The sequence below is a fragment of the Arachis hypogaea genome, chromosome 3, assembly GCF_003086295.3.
Source record: "Arachis hypogaea cultivar Tifrunner chromosome 3, arahy.Tifrunner.gnm2.J5K5, whole genome shotgun sequence".
In the NCBI taxonomy this organism is placed as follows: Eukaryota; Viridiplantae; Streptophyta; class Magnoliopsida; order Fabales; family Fabaceae; genus Arachis; species Arachis hypogaea.
The window spans coordinates 134,466,406-134,489,021 of NC_092038.1; the positions used below are offsets into that span (position 1 = coordinate 134,466,406).

At 30.5% G+C, this 22,616-nt stretch overlaps 2 protein-coding genes across 4 annotated transcripts; both read left to right on the plus strand.

Annotated features, from left to right (window-relative positions):
* Positions 1-14,978: 14,978 nt before the first annotated feature.
* On the plus strand, positions 14,979-18,752 carry LOC112734029 (serine/threonine-protein kinase PBL34). The gene is made up of 6 exons (XM_025783206.3): positions 14,979-15,993; positions 16,568-16,905; positions 17,054-17,189; positions 17,366-17,502; positions 17,584-17,707; positions 17,974-18,752. Exons 1-6 carry the CDS (start codon positions 15,786-15,788, stop codon positions 18,495-18,497), a joined length of 1,467 nt encoding a protein of 488 aa, XP_025638991.1. The 5' UTR covers positions 14,979-15,785; the 3' UTR covers positions 18,498-18,752.
* Positions 18,753-19,457: 705 nt separating this feature from the next.
* LOC112734030 (hypersensitive-induced response protein 1) lies at positions 19,458-22,376 on the plus strand. Of its 3 annotated transcripts, none has more exons than XM_025783208.3 (6): positions 19,458-19,567; positions 20,449-20,649; positions 21,051-21,171; positions 21,269-21,360; positions 21,465-21,561; positions 21,781-22,376. In XM_025783208.3, exons 2-6 carry the CDS (start codon positions 20,461-20,463, stop codon positions 22,134-22,136), a joined length of 855 nt encoding a protein of 284 aa, XP_025638993.1. In that variant the 5' UTR covers positions 19,458-19,567; positions 20,449-20,460; the 3' UTR covers positions 22,137-22,376. The 3 variants fall into 3 exon arrangements, with proteins under 3 accessions (XP_025638993.1, XP_025638992.1, XP_025638994.1); XM_025783207.3 differs by having other exon boundaries at positions 19,464-19,653; XM_025783209.3 differs by lacking the exon at positions 19,458-19,567 and adding an exon at positions 19,626-19,817.
* Positions 22,377-22,616: the final 240 nt, after the last annotated feature.

Sequence of the window (22,616 nt, forward strand, 5' to 3'; positions counted from 1 at the left end):
TAAGATGAAATGGACTCAATAATGAGAAATAACACTTAGAAATAAGTGAATTTTTCTCGTGGGTCAAAGGCCATTGGTTCTAAATGGATTTTCAAAAAAAAAATGAAAGTAGATGAAACTGTTGATAAGTTCAAAGCATGGTTAGTTGCTAAGGGGTTTGCAAAGAAAGAAGGAATTGATTACTTTAATACATATGCACCAGTAGCAAGAATTGCTATAATTAGAGTGCTTATAGCACTTGCTTCAATTTTTAATTTTGTCATTCACCAAATGAATGTTAAAACAACTTTCTTAAATGGTAAACTAGACGAAGAGGTGTATATGAAGCAACTCGAAGGATTTATAGTTGCTAGTCAAGAAAATAAATTGTGCAAATTAGTTAAGTCTTTATATGGACTGAAACAAGCCCCTAAGCAATGGCATAAAAATTTTGATGAAACTGTTCGTGCTAATGGATATAAAAAAAATAAATATGATAAATATGTGTATAGTAAAGTTAAAAATGGTAAAGGTGTTATGATTTGTTTATATGTTAATGATATGCTTATTTTTTGTACTAATTTAGAAGAGGTAGAAAAAACTAAATATTTTTTGTCTAGTAATTTTGATATGAAAGATATGGGAGTTGCAGATATAATTTTAGGAATTAAAATTGTTAGAGATGGTCATAATTTAGGATTATCTCAATCTCATTATATAGGAAAATATTAAAAATGTTTGATGAGTTTAAGGGATATTCGATTAGTACTTCTTTCGATTTAAGTATTAAATTAGTACCCAATACAGGTTCGTCTGATTCACAAATTGAGTATGCAAAAATAATTGGATGTTTAATGTATGCTATGACTTGTACTAGACCAGATATAGCATATGTTGTAGGTCGTTTAAGTCGGTATACAAGCAATCCAAGTAAAGACCATTGGCATGCTGTCCGAAGAATATTAAAATATTTGAAAAGAACAAGAAACTATACTTTGTTGTATAGCGGTGAACCTTCTGTTTTAGAAGGATATACAGATGTCAGTTGGATAAACTATACAGAAGATCATGCATCAACAAGTGGTTGGATCTTTAACCTTGGTGGGGTGCTGCCAAGAAACAAACTTGCATAACGGATTCTACCATAACTGCAGAATTTGTTGCTTTGGCAGCAACAAGCAAGGAAGCTGAATGGCTTAAAAATTTATTACATGAAATTTCAGTTTGGCCAAAACTAATGGCACCAATTTCTATACATTGTGATAGCCAAGCAACATTATCAAAGGCTTATAGCCAAGTTTATAATGAAAAATTCAGGCACATTGTAGTAAGACATACCTATGTTAAAAATCTTATTGGTAATGGAGTTATATCTATAAATTTTATAAGGTCAGAACAAAATCTTGCAGATTCTTTGATGAAAGAATTGACAAGGGATTTGGTGTTTAAAACATCAAAAGGGATGAGACTAAAATCTGTGTTTTAAATAATTACCAATGGTGGAAATCCAACTCACACTTGAGTAACATCAAGTCTTGAGTTCAGTGCGGTAAAGTACACTATTAGAGTAATTGCAAGTACTCATAATTATTTCTTTTATCCCAAGGTAAAAAGTACTTGGAACCATAATGGTATAAAGGAACAGGATGAGCTTTGCTCTTAATAGACCTATAACAAGTATATTATTGTTGAAGTATTTAATTATGGGATATTTTTGATAGAGTCTACCTATATGAGTGTAAACTCAGGCCAGTTCTTAGAGTTAAGATTTTATTCTTAAAGCACTCACAAAAGGATATAAGACACAAGGTCATGTAGTATACTAAATGTGTCATATTTAATATAACATTTAAATGATACTAAAATTTTATGTGTCATTAGTGCACGCTTTGTTCATATGAGTTAAATGGTTCAAAGCTTGTCTACCATTTTAAATTCGGATGAGTGAATACCTGGTTACTAGATAAAGGTTCAAATCGCAAGATACCTATTGAAAGCATAAAACTTCCATTTGAAAATGGTGAGGGATTGTGATATGTGAAAAGCTATTTTGAAGAGTTACATCTTTTGATAGAGTTGTGACTTATTCAAAAGTTATGCCTGTTAAAAGGTTCTGTTGAAATGTTGTAACTATTTAAAAAGTTGTGTCTGTTGAGTACGTAGCTGCATGTTGCATGTACTTCGTATCTATAAATTTTCCTCATTTTATTATTGCTGAACAATCCATCTCAACACTTTTTTTATGTGCAAAAGAAAAAATAGAGAATATTATTCTGTAAATTATCATTTAGTGTAAGGCTTGACTGTGTGAGTGCATAAACAAGTCAAGTGTTTTTCATTGTATCCTACAAAAAATTCGCCAGTAACCCATTTTGCATACCATTGTATATTAGTGGGGCGAATTAAACCTAAAGAAAAGTACGTGTAATACACGCTTTGAAAAATTGCGCTATTTGATTCACTATCCCCTTCTCTCATAACTCACACATTTATCCAACGCATACATTAGGATAAGAAAATTAAAATATTTGCATATTTCGTAGATTCACATAAAAATAAATAAATAAATAAATTTTAATATTTTATTTCAACTAATAATTATTATATATGTTGTATTATTTTATTTTTATTATTTAAAAAATATATTAAATAATATTTTAAAAATAAATATATTTAAAAAAAATAAAAAATAAAATTTTATTGATATTTTTAATAAAAATAAATTTTTGAAATTTTTTTATATTTTGTGGATATATCTGTACAAATCGAATGCAAACTAAAAAAAATGGATATTGAATCTGCAGATCAGATCAATATTTTGGTAATATTGGATCCGCAATTCACGAAGAATGTACTAGTTTTTCTCTCGGAATTTTTTTATCTAATCAACTTTCATTAGACCACTTCTCTTTTGTCGTGACATATAGCTGTTCTTTTCATATTTTTTTTAAGGAATAGAAAGAATATTTAAGATTAATGCTAATTTAGATATATGACTTTTGATATAAGCATTGCAATAATTAAATGAATTTGTACCAGTATTTATATCAGTGGGTATACCAAAATTATACTCTTAAAAGGTCATTTGAAATTTGTATAAGTAATTATTTAAAAAATTAGTAAACAATAGTCACTTGAAATCTTACTCGCAATAGTTTATATTATCATCACTCTTTTTTAAAATAACTAGGGAATGGATAATCGTAGAAGATTAAAATGTGAATGTTCTGTTTTCAATGCTCAAAATATTGGGTGAAAGGAGGAAAAGTTAGAAAAAGAATGCGGAATTTTCCTCCTTTTGGGGGGTTTGGCTAATCAAAACTTACTAGTAGTAGTCTTCTTTCTATTCTTGCTTTTCCTTTGTTTTCTACATTAAATTTTCCGTTTCAAGTTTCAAAGGAAAAATTTTCCCTCTCTCTGCCCCAATAATAGTGAATAGTGATAGTATAAAACGTATAATAATAATAATAATAATAATAATAATAGGAAATCAAGATGTTTCGAGTCAAAAACCAGCCAAATGCTTCTAGATAAATCCAAAACTTCAGTATTTATACTAGATATTAGGATGTTTCTTTTCTTTGTAAATTGGATAGTTCTGAATCTGTTTTTTATTTATTATATTTTAGGTATTTGGAGAGGGAAGGAGGGTGAAGAGACGAAAACTAATTGAATCAGTTTCTGTGATTCACGTTGCAATGATACTGAAATTATTTCCTCCTAATTTGAATGTGGTAAAATATTTAATAACCAATATTTTAAATCATAAATAAATAAAACTAATTACTATATTTATAATTAATTAAGTTATTCCATTCTTAGTTAATTTGGAATTGGTTTCGTATACTTTTTCTAATAATAATAATAATAATAATAATAATAATAATGGTATTAGTTATTTTCTATATTTTTTAATGACTTGTTATGTTCGCATGTCAAATATATTTTGAACATAATATTTATTAACACTTATTCAATATATGTATCTATTATGTTTAACTGTATCTTAATAAAAAAATTGAATATATTTGAATAAACTTAAATATTATTATTTATCTGTATGTCTAACTTTATTCGTAATATATATTATTAAAATGTATTTAAAAATACTATATATTATTATTTTTAGAAAAATAATAAAAAATAATACTAGTTAATATTATTAGATGAAGAAAAATAATAAAAAATAAATTTAAAATTTTATAAAAATTACAACTTAACAAAAGAATTTATGTGGCAATAAAATAAGTAAAAAGATGTTATTCTTTGATTGTAAAAAAATATAAGTATTAACTTTTGTAGATAGACAGATAGATAGATTTTTGTAACATAACTAGATTGGGAGTAGCAGTTTCATTTAGAAAAGGCAATTCTTTCTTTTCTTATTCAACAGCACAAGATGCCAAATCATGCCCTGATTAATCCGGCGTGTGAAAAAATCATCCTGTGATTTGCATGGGACTAAGCTTTTTTTTTTTTTCCGGTAATACTAGAGAAAAAAAAAGAAAAGACAAAATTTATTTTATTTAGCATTCATCAATTATTACAATAATTAATGAATATTAAATAAGATAAATTATAACTGTTTTTGGCTAATTTTATTTTATTATCAAATATTTCCGTTTTTTTTTCCCAAATACTTAGGAATCAGTAACTTTGGTTTCAAATAGGAAGAACTAATGTATCATCCAATTCATTTTGGGAAATCCAACATTGTTTATTATGTATAAAAGTTTTTTTTAACACACATTAGAGGTGCACATGGGTCGGGTGAAGTCGGATTTTGTGTGACCCATATCCAACTCGAAATATACATCGGGTCTATTCATTAGACCCGAACCCGACCCTAAACCCGATGAAACCAATAAACTTTTGGGCCACAATTATACCGGATGAAAACCGGGCCGTTAACATTACATTACGTTGATACCTTCTTGTAAGTTAGCATGTAAAAATATCCAAATTTTCAAGACTCCAACTATTATTTAACATGGTAAAATTCACTTAGAAAAATATAACAAGAACCAACATTTCTTTAAAATTAAAGCATAACCACAATCAATACTAAAATAAAACCACAATCAATACTAATATTGTCTAATAATACCAAATATTTAAATCAATACAAATAACACAATATTATGCATTAGTTTAAAATCTTATGCATTCTAAACATAAAACATTAACTTATAGTCTTATAATGACTAATAAAACAAAATATTAAGGTTTACAATACTTAAATTCCACATAAGAATAGTCATGATCCATCACTAATAACACAAAATATTAATTGTGTATGATGACCGGGCCACCGGGTCGACTTCGGGTGACCCGAGCTATGGACCGGACCCGACCCGAAATAATGACCGGGTCTATTTTTGAGATTCTTACCCAACTCTAAACCTAATGAAATCACACCAAATTAGCTCCTCAGTGCACCCCTAACACACATAATCAATTTAGATGAAATTTAATACACCCGTTGCAGAAGCAGAATGATATGAGAAGTACAAATGGAACCGCAAGAACCATAATGTGTGTGTATTGTGATTCTATATGTGATAACCTAACATGCACCTACCTATGTACTTGTAACCATTGTGTGTGTTTTCATACAACTCAACTTGTTTGTGTACGTTTCTAACTTGTTCATAATCTTCTAGATACAACAACCATCACTAGTTAACTCCCATGACTTTTCACCAAATATTAGTAAGAGTGATCATTTTTAAAGGGTCCATCTAGTGCACAGATGCATTTTGGTATAGATTTACAGATTTTTGTTTTTATTTGGTTTAAAAGCGTATCACTAAAAGTGTTGCTTAAAGAGAAAGTGTTACCCTTAATCGTTAACTTGGCTCTGATACCAATTTTTAACTCTTTTATGTTTATAATGTGTATAAATTTGAAGATGTTGAAAATTTTTTAACTCTTTTATGTTTATAATGTGTATAGATTTGAAGATATTGAAAACTTCTATTATTACTAGTATTTATAATTCTGATTTCATTTTTATAATTTTTTTAATCTTGTTTTAGTTTATAATATTCTTTTTTGCATGGATTATTGTTTATAAAATCTTTTATCTGTTTGTCTTTTTCTTTAATATATTTTTTCAAATCTTCAAAAACTTCTTTTATTTCTACACTTTCCGTTGTTTCTAAATATCTTTTTAATTTTTCAACCTCATTCTCCATTTTTTCTTTTAACAGCTTTAATTCTTTTAAGTCATAATATGGTTTTCCAGACATTTATAAATTTTTTAAGTTTAACTCCAACTTGTTTATATTTATTCTTATTTCTATCCTTTTTATTATAAGGTCATCAATTTCGATTTGAAGATTATTTAATTCCTTTTTATACTCCTTTATTTTATTTTTAATTTTTTCGCTCTTTTTCTTTTTATTTTATTTTCTGGTCTTTCAATTTTTGTATGCTTCATTATTTATTTTAGAATTTCTGCAAATTCTATCATTGCTTCATCACTTTTTTCTAGAGATTCTATTAATTTTTCTAACTCTTCAACTTCTCTTTTTAACTTGTCATAGATTATTTTTAGAGCCTTAAATGCTCTTTGATTTATTTCAGAGAACTGTAAATAATTCAAACGATTTTCTCTTTCAAAGAGCTCTTGTTTCTTATCTTGATAAGTTACATATATTTCTTCTTTATTTATTGTCATAATTTAGTATTTAGGGTTTCATTTAATTTTTCGACCTTTTTTGTTAATTCTTTTATTTCAGAATCTTCTTCTTTAATCTTTAACTTAGATAAACTTAAGGGACTATTAATTTTAGATTCTCTTATTTGAAAATTTGATGAAACCAATTTTCCTGATGGTTCTTTTAGTAATAGAACTGAGTTTTCAATAGCTTTATATTTTGGTATTTCTGTTTTTACAATTTTCTGAAATAATTCATCGACATAAATTCTTTCTCTGTTTTTAAATATTATACTATGATGGCTATTTGTTAAAACATAATTTATTGCATATGTAATTGAAAATGGTTCATCATCTTGTTCCATTAAATTCTTTCTATGAAATTTATAAGCCAAACTTACAGATCTTCCAAGATTTTCAGTTGATAAAGGTATAGCATATCCAAGATGGGCATTAAATTTAACATTTACGTTTGCCAAATTTCCATGAACAATTCCAATTATTTGATCTATTGGGTCATCAGTAATTCTTTTGTCACAAATTGCTAAACTTATTGGTGAATTAATTCCTTTCATATATGTAGATTTAATTAAGACTTGTATAGTACTAATATGAATGCATCCAATTTTAGATCTTTTTGTTGATCCTTAATTTTCTCAATCTGTTTACTCAATTCTTCATTATTTATCAAAGCTATTTCAAGTTCTCCATTGGCAGATTTTATTTTTATAGGAGCTTCAAGTTGAATTTTTCCATAGTATATTATATTTTTTCTGTTAAAAACTTCTTTTAAAAGATTTTGTTTATTAAAATTTTCATTTGATTTGAGATTTAATTCTGTTTTTAGAACAGCCTGCTTTTCATTATCTAATAAAGCAGTTAATCTATAATAATCAGATTCTTCTGTTAATTCTAAACTTTCTAAATAATTCATAATTGAAAGACTAGAATGAAGATGTACCTTTTTGGAGAAAAACTTCCTTTATTCAATATATTTTACATAAGGGGTTTTTATCTCCAGAGGGGAGATTGTAGATACTAACTCCAGAGGGGAGTTTAGAACTATTTTTTCCTAAGGGGATTCTTCCTCAGACTATAGAATCGCCTCGGCAGCTTCCTCCTTGCTCTCCTAGCATATGAGTACTCTTAGCCTCATGCTTCCTATTGTCTGATGCCTTTACAATTGCCTAAGCAACCTATTTATAATAGTTGGGTTTGATGGACAATTCTCATCCTTACCCTTCTTATGACGTCATTGCTTACGTCATTGTTTGTTCTCTTTCACCAGCTACATTGTTGGTGCTCTATGACCTAAGTGCTTACGTCACTATGCAATAATGTTGAGAGATGCTTCAGATGTGCTGTCCTCTTCTTTTATCATGTGACCGTCAGATGTATTGTCTTCTTCCTTCATCATGTGAGTTGATTCCGTTTCATTATTGCTTTCTTCAGATAATTCTGAGGCACATAGCTGGCACTTGTGGTCTTCTCTGTCTTTTATCAAATAGCAGAGATTCCTCTTTATCCCTTCAGGGAGCTTTTCTAAAAGTCCAGATAAGTTGTAGAATGCTGATTCAAATTCTACCAAGAGTCTCATCTCTCTTTCTTCAATTTCATTTCTTTTACTGGACACAAGCAGAGTATTTCTACTTTTATAATTAATCCTTGTGTGAGATTCCTTCGTTATTTTTTGAGTTCTTTCAAAGACCCTTGCTAATGTGCTGGCTAGCCTTCCTTCATGACTGTAAATTGTTAAATCTTGAATTTGATCAATTGGTTGAAAATTTCCTGGGAAAACGGACATGAATATTACTTGGTGTGCTGGAACCAAGCATTCTTCTTCTTCATTAAAAATAGGTTGACTGTTTGTAATTTTTAGGGATATATCCCTTGGATTTACATTGTCAATCATATTTTTAAATCTCTTTACTGCATCAACGAATCCTGCAGGAAACTCACTAATAATTTTTAGATCATTAAAAATTAAGATTGTATCAATTAATCCATACTGGAAAAACTGATAGGTGTCAGATGGGGAAGCATCTGGAAATATAACCAGCTTTGTTAGCTGTTCTTTGGCAACAGGATAATATCCCAAAATTGCCCTTTTTTCTTCAGTCCAATTCAGGACTATGTTAAGGGTTTCTCTGAGATTAGATCTACAAACCCTTTTCTTTTCCTTGATTTCAGCCCTTGTAGGAATGTTTCTTATTATCCCTGTTCTCTGGGTTTGAATTGGAGCTTTATCTGCTCTTTTTAGGGTTTGCTCTGGATGGAGAGCTTCATATTCCTTGAAGGATTTCTTTGCCTCTTCCAGTGTTAGGAACCCTCCTTTATGAATTATCTTTGACTGGTGTGTGAATGGTGCTGCTTTTTCCCAGGCATCATATACTCCTTTCATGGGGCCATTATAAATTACATAATATTTTTTATCTTGGGTGGATTTTTTAATGATTTCAGCAATTGTTTTATTTTCTGAAATTTTTTCTTTACCTGATTTGTCCACCATGCTTAGCTGGCTGAACTCTGATGTTTCTACTTGTTGTGTTGATTTCATTGCTTCGATGGCCTTCTTGAGGGATTGGATATGTGTCCTTATTTGCTGACAATGCTTGCATTTTTCGAGCTCTTGCTCATATTTTTGAATTTCTTGATCTAATGCGTTGTAGACGAACTCCATTCTCTTGTTAATGTATCTGCAATAACATTTTTGTCACCCTTAATATATTCAATTTTTATTGGATATTGTAACAAAAATAATTGCCATCTTACCAATCGTCCATGATTATAATCAACTTTTAAATTATATCGTATGAAACCTGTTAGGTAGCTTGAATCTGTCCTTAATGTAAATTCTCTTGGTAGTAAATCAATTTTCCATTTCTTAAGAGATTTAATTGCTGCTAGAGTTTCCTTTTCATGAGTGGTATATCTCTGTTCTGTTGGAGTAAAAGTCCCTGAAATATACATGCAAAGTAATTCCTTTAGGGAATCTTTAGAATCTAGTGATTCTTTTCCTTGTTCCAAACTTTTTATAGCTTTCTTAGCTTTTAGACATCCTGACCAGGTTATGTCTGAAGCATCTGTTTCTACTATTAAGTAGTCATTTTCTTCTGGAATATAAAGTTCTGGAAGTTTTTCACATAATTCTTTAATCCTTTGAATTTGCATACTATCTTTTTCATCCCATTTCCATTCTTTTTTAGTACTTATTTTTGGAAATAAGCTTTTAGTGTATTCTGTTATATTCTTTAAAAATCCTTGATCAGAAATATAATTTATACATCCTAAAAATTTTTGTAATTGTTTTCTATCTTCTATTTTATTAGGAAATAAATTTACCTTTTCTAGGACATTTGGTTGAAGTTTTAGCTTTCCTTGAGTAGATAGAATTAATCCAAGAAACTCTATTTCTTGTTTTGCTATTCTTGCTTTCTTTTTGCTAAGAACTAATCCTTTTTCTTTACATCTTTCTAAAACTATTAATAATTTTTGAAGATGATCTTCTCTATCCTGTTTTGTAAAAATTAGTATATCATCAATATACACTAAAACAAATTCATTTAACTCTTTTAGATTTTCTTCCATAAATCTTTGGTAAATACCTGGGGCTTGTTTTAATCCGAATGGTAATACATTCCATTCATAGAGTAACACACTTGTTGATTCTTTTGTTGGGCAAGTAAAAGCAGTTAATTTCTTTGTTTCTTCGTCTAAACGAAGCTGCCAATATCCTGATTTTGCATCAAGAGATGAAAACCAAGTTGCTCCTTTAATTTTTTCTAAAATAGAATCTTTTATTGGAAGTTTATGAGCATCACCAATAGTTGCTTCATTCATCTTCTTATAGTTAATAACCATTCTTCGTTTTCCCCTTTTAATTTCATTATTGTTTTCGACATAAAATGCTGGAGCCGCATGAGGACTTTTACTTAATCTTATAATTCCTTTTTCCAAAATATCTCTACATTCTAATGAAAACTCTTTCCTTTCTCTTGCGGAATAAGGAATTTTATTTGGAACATTTATCTCTTTTGTAGGATCTTTTAATTTAATACTTACTAATTCGTTATTTGTATTTTTAACATCTAAAGGATTTTCAGCACAAATTTCATCCAAAAGTTCTTCTATCTTTATTTCAAGACTATTTTTTGGGATATTTATCTGAAAGTATAAATTTAAATAACATGTCTCTAATATAGAAAATATTTTAAATTTTAAGATCTTATCTATAGTGGTAGTTGGTATTTTTATACGTTTTGATTTTTGATTTATTGAAGAATCGTGTGGTGCTTTTAAAACTATATATGTTAATTCTTGAATGAATGGATGATATAGCTTTAAAAAATTATTTCCTATGATAAAATCCATTCCAGAGTCTAACATATATATAGATGGAACAATGAACCTATAATTTTGAATAAAAATTTCAACCATCTCTGCTTTTTGGTTAATTTTATGTATTGATTTGTCAGCTATTCTAACTCTTAATGGTTTCTTTAATTTTTTCCAATCAAGTTTTATGTTTGAACTAGCAAAGCATTGCGTTGCTCCAGAATCTATGAAAGCATTTATAAACTTTTCTGTTATTTTTATAGTAATAAATGTAGCATTATTACTCAGTCTCTGAGTCTATTTCCGAGACATATTCAAAAATATAGTCTAAGTTATCATCAGATTCTTCTAATGGTTCCATGAAACAGGACTTAGCAATTTCTATTTGTTTAGTAAGATCCTTTTTATCCTTCTTTTTCGGACATTCATTTGCATAGTGTCCTTCTTCTTGGCAATACCAACACTTACAATTTTCTTTTTTATTCGGGCAATAATCACTTTTTTGTCTTTTATTTTTATTGTTATTTCTTTTTCTAAAATACCTCTTTTTTCTCCAGTTTGGATAGTATTTTCTTTTTCTAAATTGATATTTTCTTTTTCTTTGAAAATTTTTATTAAGACCATATTTTTGAGGTATCTCTTCATTATCCTGACAGCAAATTCTAATTATATTTGCAAATCTTTTTTGAGTTGCTTCTTGCATACAATGTTCTTTTATTTCCTCTCTTATTGCAGAGGTTGCTCCACCAAAATTATTTTCAATTGTTCCTCTATTTATCTCTCTTATAAATCTTCCCATAATAAATTCATTAGCAGGATATGGAAGTTTTGTTATATACATACTAAGATAATGATTTTTATCTTCTTCTTTTAATTTGTAATAATGTATTCTATATTCACATATATAAGACTCCACATTACATAGATCATATATCTGAATGTTAGCTAAATGATTTTTTGCTTCTTGATATTCTTTATTATAGACTTCTTGTTTATGATCTATAATATTTTTTCCAAAAAATTCTTTATATAGAATCATCATTATATATAATATCTTATCATAAGCTGTTGTTTTTGTTGCTAATTCTTCTATTATTTGGTTTTCTATTGATGTCATATAATCTCTTATAACTCCTTTAGTATGAAACCCTATGTAATTCCAAATATCTCTTCCAGATAATTCATTAAGTTTTGGATTAGTAAAGGCTTCTAATAAGAAGGAATTCAACCAGTTTTTGAAAATTTCTTTTTCATTCTTTTTACAGTCTAAATCGAGCATTCTTTCTTCTTCCATTTCCTGGATTTTAGGAACGTATTTTGATGGTGTTTTTGTATATTTTGAATCTTTATTTATAAATCCTTTTTTAAAAGCATAATTATCAAAACCTGTTTCCCATTTAAATTGAGATTGATTATCCCTAGATGTTCCAGCTTCATTTTTTACTTGTATTGGAATTGCTGGTTCTTCGTCACTTGAATAATCTAGGATGTGTTCTTCATTTTCTATATTTTCAGAATTTACTAATTCTTCTTCTATCTGAAATCCCTGTTCCATAATATTATTTTCTTGAGCCATTTTTAATTGTTTAAAAAGCATTGTAACTTCTTCTAATTTTTCTTCAATATTCATAATTTTAGTGGTGGTTTCACTTTTAAATCTGTTATGTTGATTATATTTTGAAATTTTTCTTCTTTGGGATTTTTTTTCCCTTATTTCTTTGAAATTTTATAGATACTAATATTTCTTCAAGCATATCTACTATAGAATTTAATTGTGGGTTAAAAGTATGATAAAGATGTGGGGAATCATTTCCATGGTAACATTTCTTAGAAATTCCGTGTGAAAAATAAGTTTTTTCAGGTTTTTGAAGTCCTTCAATAAAACTTATAGTAAAATAAAGATTTTGAGAAAAATCATTTTGTATTGATTTTAAGAATTCGGTGTCATTACAGTTAACATTAGTTAAAATCATTAATTTTTGATCTATTAATTTTGATAACTTAATTATTTCTTCTCTTAAATCTTCTAATTTACTTTTTTCCATTAGGTGACGTTTTTCTTTGTAAAGAGCTACGGTTTTAAGTGAAAAGTGTGGCTTTAGAAAGTGTGGTTTAAGTAAACAAATCTTTAAATATGTACAGATTTAAAGATTTGTTTACTTAAACCACACTTTCTAAAGCCACACTTTTCACTTAAAACCGTAGCTCTTTACAAAGAAAAACGTCACCTAATGAAAAAAAGTAAATTATATGCTAACACTAATCCATATAATTTTCTTTTTTAAATTGAGCTTGTCTTAATCGATATTTTGAGATTTAATTCGAATTGAACGGGTGATTCATCTACTACATACATTCAATAAATAAATAAACACTATATGCTAACACTACAATTACGTGTTAACATTTTTACTGTGCTAGAAAATTTAATCAGTTATATAATTACTGATCGCTAACAAATTTAATAAGATACTTTGCTATTTAACAAATTTTTATTATTTTAAAAGGTCTCAAAAATCACTTTCATAAGACAAATTTATATTTTTATTACTTTCAATAATATTATTCTTGATATGCATGTTTAACAAATAAGTTATAAATAAATTTTATTATAAGATAATTAAGTTAAAGATATTATTATAAAATAAATTAGTCTTCTTTTACAATGATACAAAGATTAATTTGAAGTAATTTTTGAAAATTTTTAGAATAATAAGTGTTTTTTAAGGATCAAAGTGTTTTATTTTTAATTTTTTAAAGATCACTTTGAATATTTAATAGTAATTTTAATATATTTTTGAAACACACATGCCATTTATATTAGCGCTTTTACCTTTTCATTTTTGAATGTGAATTTTTTTTATCAAAGTTTTTTTTTTGGTGACTTTTTATCAACGTGTTTTACATGTGATAAGTAGTATTCTTTATTGGTATTCAAAATGAATTTATATTATTAGTATTTTACATTTTTACTTAAACTAAAAAGCTTCAAAACCCCCGTCCCACCAAACAAACCTTTGGATTTGTAGTTTGATTAAGTAATCGACATTTAGCAAACGAAAATCCCAACGAAATTTAAATTTTCATTTATCAAGTATAAAAATCACCTTAGGATATTATTTACCTTTTCAAATTAAAAAAGATTTTCACTAATTTGCCATTCAAAAATATTATGTATATATAAAAATAAATTATTATATATTTATGTACAAATATATATTTTTTTACACGTTTTTAATATGTTTTATATAATATATATTTTATATGAATAATTGATTTTTTTTTAATATAAGCACCATGATTGTTTACTATTATTCTATTAAGGATAATATTAGGTAATTAATAATTTTTTTGAATAATATGAATAACTATCAATTAAATTAAACTATACTACACTTTCAAATTATCCATCTAAATCTTACTATTAAAATAATCATCTACACATTTAATAAAATAAACATCCGATATACCTATTATTTATATTATTTAGTATTTTAATTGTTTACCTATATTTTTCTTTCTATTAAATATTAATATATATGTGGATTCATTCATTCATTAAAAGAAAAATACTGTCGCACAGGATTAGGAAAGCAGTGTTTTTTAAGTGTAGGACCGAGTCCAACCGAACAAATTTATAGAAGTGAACCAAAATGAAGATAATAATACCTACATATATGATATTTCTCTTTCATAATTAAATATAAGGTATTATATTTATGAACTGGAAATACTAGTAAGTGAATATTTTTAATATAAAAGAATAAAAAATTAATTATGGTTAATTTAAATATAAACTTAAAAATATTAATTATCTAATATCTTTTTATCAATTATGATAGCTAGAGTCTAATGAATGAGATTAACCTGGATTTGGTCATCTCGCCGAAGGCAAGCCACGTCATCATCCATCGTGGGTCCCACATTTCTCTCTCCTGCCCTACCTGCCCGCTCCTTTTCCCCTTCCCCTATATGCTCAACTTTTTTTTTTTTTTTTAAATTACTTCTAAGTTCTAAATCTTCCATTCTTCCACATTTCATTTTCAGACAGCTCCAAAAAAAAAGTCCCCCTTTCTTTTTTAATCAATTAAAGAATGACAGAGAGAATCCACATTTCTTTTAGAGCTTATTTTATTTACAACAACAATAATAATTAATAAATAATATACCTATTATTATTATTATCTGATTTTTAATCTTCCAAGTTTTATTTTAATATTTATATTTATTATCTATCTATTGTTATTATTTTTATCTAGATTTCCATTTCAGCAATGTGTTGTGTGTTTGTTGGAGTTGAAGGTTGTGGTGTGCTGGGTCAGCTTGCAAAGCATAACAGAGCAACATAGGCGCATGACACAACACACAAAACAAAAACCAAACTCTCCTAGTCCCCTGAGATTTCTGTTTTGTTTATGCTTATGTTTATGTTTTGTGGCTTTGGAGATAGCTTTCCGAGTTCAGCTAAGTTGCTGTGTTCTTTTTGGGCAAAAGGGTTGTTGCCATTAAACTCTATTCATTTCCCCAACTAGCTGATCAATCTAGGGTTAGGGGGAAGTTCTAATTTTTATTTGTTGGGTTCTTTGATCTGGCCCATGTGATCTGCCCCCCCCCCCCCCCCTTGTAATCTTCGTTCTAAATTTCCGGGATTTTGTTTTCCAGTAGTGAAGTTTTGATTTTTAGGTTTTGTTTGGGAATTCGTCATCTGGGTCTTGGGGGGTGGTGGCAGGTTGGGCATTGTGGTTTGGGGGCGTTTTGGGATTTTGGGTTTTGATGATTTGTGGGTTTGATTCTTTAGGGCTTGAGAGAGATGGGTTTGGGTGCTGAGAATGGTAAGGTGGTGGAGCATTTGGATGTGTGTAAATCAAAAGGTGGGAAAAAGAAAAAGAAGAAAGAGAGTGGGATAGTTGAAGAGGAACAAGAGACTGGGTGTTGGGTTAGGCTTAGGTTATTTGGGAGCTGCATTTCTTCAAGATCCAAGGTTGATAGCTCTGTTAGTGGCACCAGCACCAATTATGGTAACTTCTAATATTTTCTCTTTTAAAAGTTGTTGTTCTTAGTATGTATTTGGAGATTTCATATTTATGCATTTTAACCTTTTTGTGATTTGTTTTGAATTGTGCATAGCTGAACATGGTAGAGATTTACTTGTTGAATGGTAACAAATTTGTGTTCTTCATAGTTCCTGCTTTTTCAAAATTTCAAATTGAAGCAAATTCCAAAGTTGGTACATAGGGGTGTGTTATAATAGAGAAAGTGGTTTATTTAAGGTTTTGTGGGAACTTTCAAGGGGAAATCAGGGTCCCTATTTCATCTCATACGGCGTAGTATGAGTTACACAGTGACTTTTTAGAACCTATGATGATTAGGTTGTATCACCCTGTATCCATGTCTGTGTAGGTATGTTTATCTGTTATGCTGCCAAACGATTAATTCGATTATCTCTGGTCTTCTGCATTTCTCAACTTTATTGAGTCATTCTTGGATGCTATCCATTGTCTTTCTTGGCTAAGCCTGATATCGTATGATGCCGTCTTATTGCCTTGTCTAATTATGTTTCCCACCTTTTCTGCTGTTTTGGCTTTTCTTTAGCCGAAAGTAAATCAACTATTGACACAAGTAGAGACCAACCAACGCTTCCAGTTGTCTCTTCTACAACAACTAGTAATGCTGAAAGCAATGCATCCACTTCCAAACTTGAAGAGGAGCTTAAAGTTGCTTTGAGGCTGCGAAAGTTCACTTTCAATGATCTTAAGTTGGCAACAAGAAATTTTCGGCCCGAGAGTCTTCTTGGCGAAGGTGGGTTTGGTTGTGTGTTCAAGGGATGGATCGAAGAAAATGGAACTGCTCCTGTGAAACCTGGTACGGGGCTCACTGTTGCTGTAAAAACCCTCAACCATGATGGACTCCAGGGTCATAAAGAATGGCTGGTTTGTGAATCTTCCAATATAATTTTCTTCCTTAAATTTCAGTTGAATTGCGTGTGCGTGCCTGTGTTTCCCTTTAATAATATGTTCATATACTGTGCCCTATTTATTCGTGTTCTAGTTTTAATTTCTTGTTTGGTTCATGTAACAGGCTGAAGTAAATTTTCTGGGTGATTTAGTTCATCCAAACCTTGTTAAACTTATAGGTTACTGTATCGAAGATGATCAGAGGTTGCTAGTATATGAGTTCATGCCTCGGGGAAGTCTAGAAAACCACTTGTTTAGGAGTAAGTTACTTTCTCGGAATAGTCATTTTCTCAATTTTATTTCCAATATTAGCTGCATTTGTTACTCCAATTAATCCCCCCCCCCCCCCCCCCAAAAACAACACTGTATGTACATTTCTGCTTTATGTTCATGGTTAGAATCATATCCATTTTTCATGGTATCATATCTTTTGTAGGATCCCTGCCTCTTCCATGGTCCATTAGGATGAAAATTGCACTGGGAGCTGCAAAAGGTCTTGCTTTTCTTCACGAGGAAGCAGAACGACCAGTAATATATCGGGATTTCAAGACTTCCAATATACTATTGGATTCGGTAAGTTCCAACAGCTATAGTAGGATTACATTATCTATTTCTCCCCTTTATATCCATCATTTTAATATCGCAATGATTCAGGACTACAATGCCAAGCTCTCTGACTTTGGACTCGCAAAAGATGGTCCTGAGGGTGATAAAACCCATGTCTCCACTCGAGTGATGGGAACCTATGGTTATGCAGCACCAGAGTATGTCATGACAGGTAAGTTCAGCTTGCACTTGAAATTTCTGAATCAAAATTTTTGGAATGTAATTCCTTTGTGAGACTGTTTCTGCTCTTGGTACATTTGTGTGATACTTATCATTTTCGTTTTTTCATCTTGTGGCTGATTTAGGTTTAAGGATCCTAAATTACATTGCCATAGTTTCAAGCACACTTGTGTTTTCTCATACCTTACATAGTATCATTTTCATTTCCAACTTTTGTATTAACCAATTCCGTATATAAGATTTATGTTGTCGTGGCAGGACATCTTACGTCAAGAAGTGATGTGTATAGTTTCGGAGTAGTACTACTTGAGATGTTGACTGGCAGAAGATCTATGGACAAAAACCGACCCAATGGCGAACATAACCTCGTGGAATGGGCTAGACCGCATCTAGGAGAGAAAAGAAGGTTCTACCGGTTGATAGACCCTCGTTTGGAGGGTCACTTCTCCATAAAAGGAGCTCAGAAAGCAGCTAGTTTGGCTGCACATTGCCTTAGTAGAGATCCAAAGGCAAGGCCTCTCATGAGTGAAGTCGTAGAAGCTTTAAAGCCTCTGCCAAACCTCAAGGACATGGCTAGTTCATCATATTATTTCCAGACAATTCAAGCCGACCGGTTCAGTGCAAGCCCGAATACTAGAAACGGACGAACACAAGGCGCATTACTGACGCGGAACGGGCAGCATCCGAGGAGCCTTTCGATACCACATGGTACACATGCATCTCCATATCACCATCAGTTTCCCCAACAATCACCAAAACCAAATGGAAAGGCACAGAGTTGATGAAATTTTCCATTTTCTTTGCTACCCTTCTTCGTTTCATTATTTCTAAGTATAGATGTCAGTTCAGTCAATCAAGCCATTTGTTCATGGAAAACTTGAGAGCAAAAGAAGCATCTTTTGTTTTATAATGTGTTATGAAGAAGAATGTAAGGGAAGGTGAATCTTATTGAGCAACTTTGTCCTGTCAAAATTGTCAACCGATGTGTTTCTTCAGGTTGTTTGGAAAATATTCAAGATTATCATTAGCACCTCAAATTTATATTCTTTTGCTTAAACAATTTCTTTTCTCCCATTTGCCACCATAATCCCTTAATCTTTTCTCTTTTGTGCCATCAAACTCTGAGGCTCTCCTTAAATTATTCAGGCGCTTTTTGTTCATGGAAAGATGAGAAAATAGATTTATTGAATTAATTATGTCCTGTTGTTTGTTCCTACATGATCCTGAAAGCTTATATCCTAGTTGTGGTTAAAAAACCTAAGGCTGTGTTTGAAAACAAATGTTTTTGCAACGAATTAAATTTGATTTGAAACATAAAAAATTGTCTCATTGAACCCAGTTGATGAAATAAAATTTTGACAAGTACATAAAATAATAATAAACAATACTTGGCATTGTAACTTGTAAGTCGTTTTCATCATGCAAATGGATCAATGAGAATGCAAGCTCTCAACAGAATAAAATTGTAATGAAGAGAGTCAAGTTTATCATTAATTTTTCAGTTATTATATGAATAAAATTGTTTGATTCAATTATTTATTACCTTCAAAATTTCATCAATGCTATTCCCTAAAAAGTATAATAAAACTTATTTTACAATATTTTTGGTTAACTTACTTAATTTTGATGTATTTTTAATGTGAAAAAAAAATTACATATGTATCGAATTATATAATATTATATCAATAAAAATAAATATCTTTTATGGCATGAATTGGTTATTAAAAAAATATTAATACATCAACATTAAACTAACTTGGGAATATTAATAACTGAAAGAGAGAGAGAGAGAGAGAGTGCGAAAAGATTGATAAAGAACAATTAAGAATCTGGCATGCGAATTAGGGGAAAGGTAACCACTTTAGAACGAATCTGTTGTGTTGTGTTGCTGTCAGGATTCAATTCCCGCTGACGAAAAATTCACTGCCTTGTGTTGTGGTGAGACAAAAATCACTTTTTTCCTTTCTTCATTTCACAATTTCGTTGCTTCCCAATTCCTCTTCTTTAACAGTTACAGAACTCTCCAATTTCACTCTATTTCCCACTTGCAATTCACAATTCATTACGTTTCGCATTTGATCCACTTGCAGTCCTTTTTCTGTGTTCGTTTCTTTCAGCCTATTCTCGATAATCGTTTATCTCTCTGCTGACGTGGCTTTGTTTGTTATTGGCTTCTGTGTACTTGATTCTGTTTAATAGAATTTGTTAATCCTATTTTTTAATGTGCTTCTTGTGTGTACGTAGCTCAAACCACGAAAATTAAAAAAATTTCTTTCACTTTTCCCTTTGAATTCAAACGCATAAAGTGGAGAGATTTTTCAAATGTCTCACAAAAGGGGATAAAATCATTAGGTCTTGGTGAATGGTGATAGTAGACAATTATTACATATCACTTCGTGAAAATTTAATTTTGTCTTTGTCTTTGTTTTATTCAATTGTGATTAAGATTTGTGTTACATTTGAATGGGGGTGTGAGACCTAGTAGCTTGGTGTACAAGAAAGACTGTGTATAAGAAACATTTCTCTTCAGTTACTGTTTGTAGATTCCAATTATTTTGACCAGAATTCAATCATTCTGTTCTTTAATATGCTTTAATAGTTATCCTTTCCCCTTTTTATTTTTGGAATTCAAGTTGTTACATATTTCATGCATTACTTATGGAGCTTATTGAATATAATCCCAAGTTGTGCATCTGTGATAACTGTTGGATTGGCGTCTTATTTTTGGTGCAGGGTTCCTAAAAGATGGGGCTAGCTCTCGGTTGTCTTCAAGTGGACCAGTCAACGGTAGCTATCAAGGAAGTTTTTGGGAAGTTCGATGATGTGCTTGAACCCGGTTGCCACTTTGTGCCTTGGTGTCTTGGCAATCAAGTAGCTGGTTACCTTTCTTTGCGTGTGCAGCAGCTTGATGTTCGTTGCGAAACCAAGACAAAGGTTTGTTCTTATTTCTATACAAGACAAAGGATTTGTCTAACGATATGATTGTGTTGACAACTGTCTTATGACATAAAATGATAAAATACATAGACACAAGATAGAGACAAGTTAAACAAAAAATTTGTTAGGAGTTTTGTCCTAGACAAAGACATTTCATTCGTTTCTGTATTTATCCATTTTCGCAAGCAAATTTGTATATCCCAATGTCTTTTTGTCTTTGTCTTGAGACACCTACCAAACAAGGCCTATCATTATAAGTACTTCATTTCAATGTTATCTTTTAGTCTCTGTTCATTACCTATGCATGTTCATCTTTTACTACTATAGATATTGCAATTGTTTTTCTTCTCTCTTGATTTTATTTGCTTACCTGATCTTGATGTATCCAATACCATTAGGACAATGTCTTTGTCACCGTTGTTGCTTCTATCCAATATCGAGCACTTGCAGAAGGTGCCGTAGATGCATTTTACAAGCTTAGCAATACCAGAGCACAGATTCAAGCCTATGTCTTTGATGGTGTGGATTTGTGACGTATACTCCTCCAAGAAATTGGTTTCTTTGGATGTATATGTATATTCAGGATGAGATTGATAAGTTTATGTTGTTATTGCAGTTATTAGGGCAAGTGTTCCAAAGATGGAACTAGACGCCTCTTTTGAACAGAAGAATGAAATTGCGAAAGCTGTAGAGGAAGAACTTGAAAAGGTAACTCATTTTTATGTACCTATTCTTTTACTTCTCCCTGTTTTTCTATACTGAGAACCAACGGTTTAGTCACTCATAATATTGATTTTTTTGCTTTCAAATAGGCAATGTGTGCTTATGGCTATGAGATAGTTCAGACTCTTATTGTGGATATCGAACCGGATGAGCATGTCAAGAGAGCCATGAACGAGATAAATGCTGGTATTCTTTCTGGATCTGCATCATCGTACATTTTTATTAGATCAGAGTTGTATTTTTTGTTTCTCAGAGACATGCAAATAGAAGAAACATTCACATTATAGAAAATTTCCTGTCGAGAAGGAAATTCTATTAGTATCGATGTAATTCAGTTTCTAGTCTTCCTTTCAGCAAAAACTTTTCGTTTCTAAATCTACACTATACTTTATTCGTTTAAAATAGCTGCGAGATTGAGGGTGGCTGCAAATGAGAAGGCCGAGGCGGAGAAGATTCTGCAGATTAAGAGAGCAGAAGGAGAAGCAGAGTCGAAGTATCTAGCAGGGCTTGGAATAGCCCGCCAACGCCAAGCCATAGTTGATGGCCTGAGGGACAGCGTGCTAGCCTTCTCAGAGAATGTCCCTGGGACAACATCAAAGGATGTCATGGACATGGTTCTGGTCACCCAATATTTTGATACATTGAAGGAAATCGGTGCATCCTCAAAATCCAATTCTGTTTTCGTTCCACATGGACCGGGAGCTGTTAAAGATATTTCTTCACAAATTAGAGAAGGTCTTCTTCAAGGAAATGTGGCTTAATCTTGAAATTTAGCATTCACATCAGTGGACAGTTGAGTTTAGCCTCTCAACTTTAGCTGCATATTTTCTTGTTTTTGCCATGACTTCTAAGCTGTTTGGTACGTCTTCAATATTTTTCCTTTTTCTCTTTCCTTTTGGTTCCATTGGAAAACATGTCCCCGTATTTTGAATGTTTGTTATATTACAACAGATTCATCTGTTAGAAATATAAATAATCGTTAATATGGGAAGAAAAGAAAATGTGGTGTAAGAAGGGTCTACTCTAAGCGGGAAAAGGAGTTTCCCTTTTAAAATGCAGATTATTATGGGCAAGATCTTGCATTGTTAATTCAATTAATTGGATTATTTATCAAGATAATCTAATGGTATAAATTCTATTATGGTTTTAGACCATCGTTGTTACTAAATCTACAATATTAGGTATCCAGTTAGCGAGCAAACAGAGATTCAACAAAGCTGGGGTGTTACAAGCTTTTGTCA

What these genes read in the sequence shown, in the direction of transcription:
- LOC112734030 (XM_025783208.3), top strand. Translation starts at nt 20,461, where the DNA reads ATGGGGCTAGCTCTCGGTTGTCTTCAAGTGGACCAGTCAACGGTAGCT. An exon ending in GTTGCGAAACCAAGACAAAG is followed by an intron (nt 20,650 to 21,050) that starts GTTTGTTCTTAT and finishes CAATACCATTAG; the next exon opens with GACAATGTCTTTGTCACCGT. An exon ending in TCAAGCCTATGTCTTTGATG is followed by an intron (nt 21,172 to 21,268) that starts GTGTGGATTTGT and finishes TTGTTATTGCAG; the next exon opens with TTATTAGGGCAAGTGTTCCA.
- LOC112734029 (XM_025783206.3), top strand. Translation starts at nt 15,786, where the DNA reads ATGGGTTTGGGTGCTGAGAATGGTAAGGTGGTGGAGCATTTGGATGTG. An exon ending in TGGCACCAGCACCAATTATG is followed by an intron (nt 15,994 to 16,567) that starts GTAACTTCTAAT and finishes GCTTTTCTTTAG; the next exon opens with CCGAAAGTAAATCAACTATT. An exon ending in ACCAGAGTATGTCATGACAG is followed by an intron (nt 17,708 to 17,973) that starts GTAAGTTCAGCT and finishes TTGTCGTGGCAG; the next exon opens with GACATCTTACGTCAAGAAGT.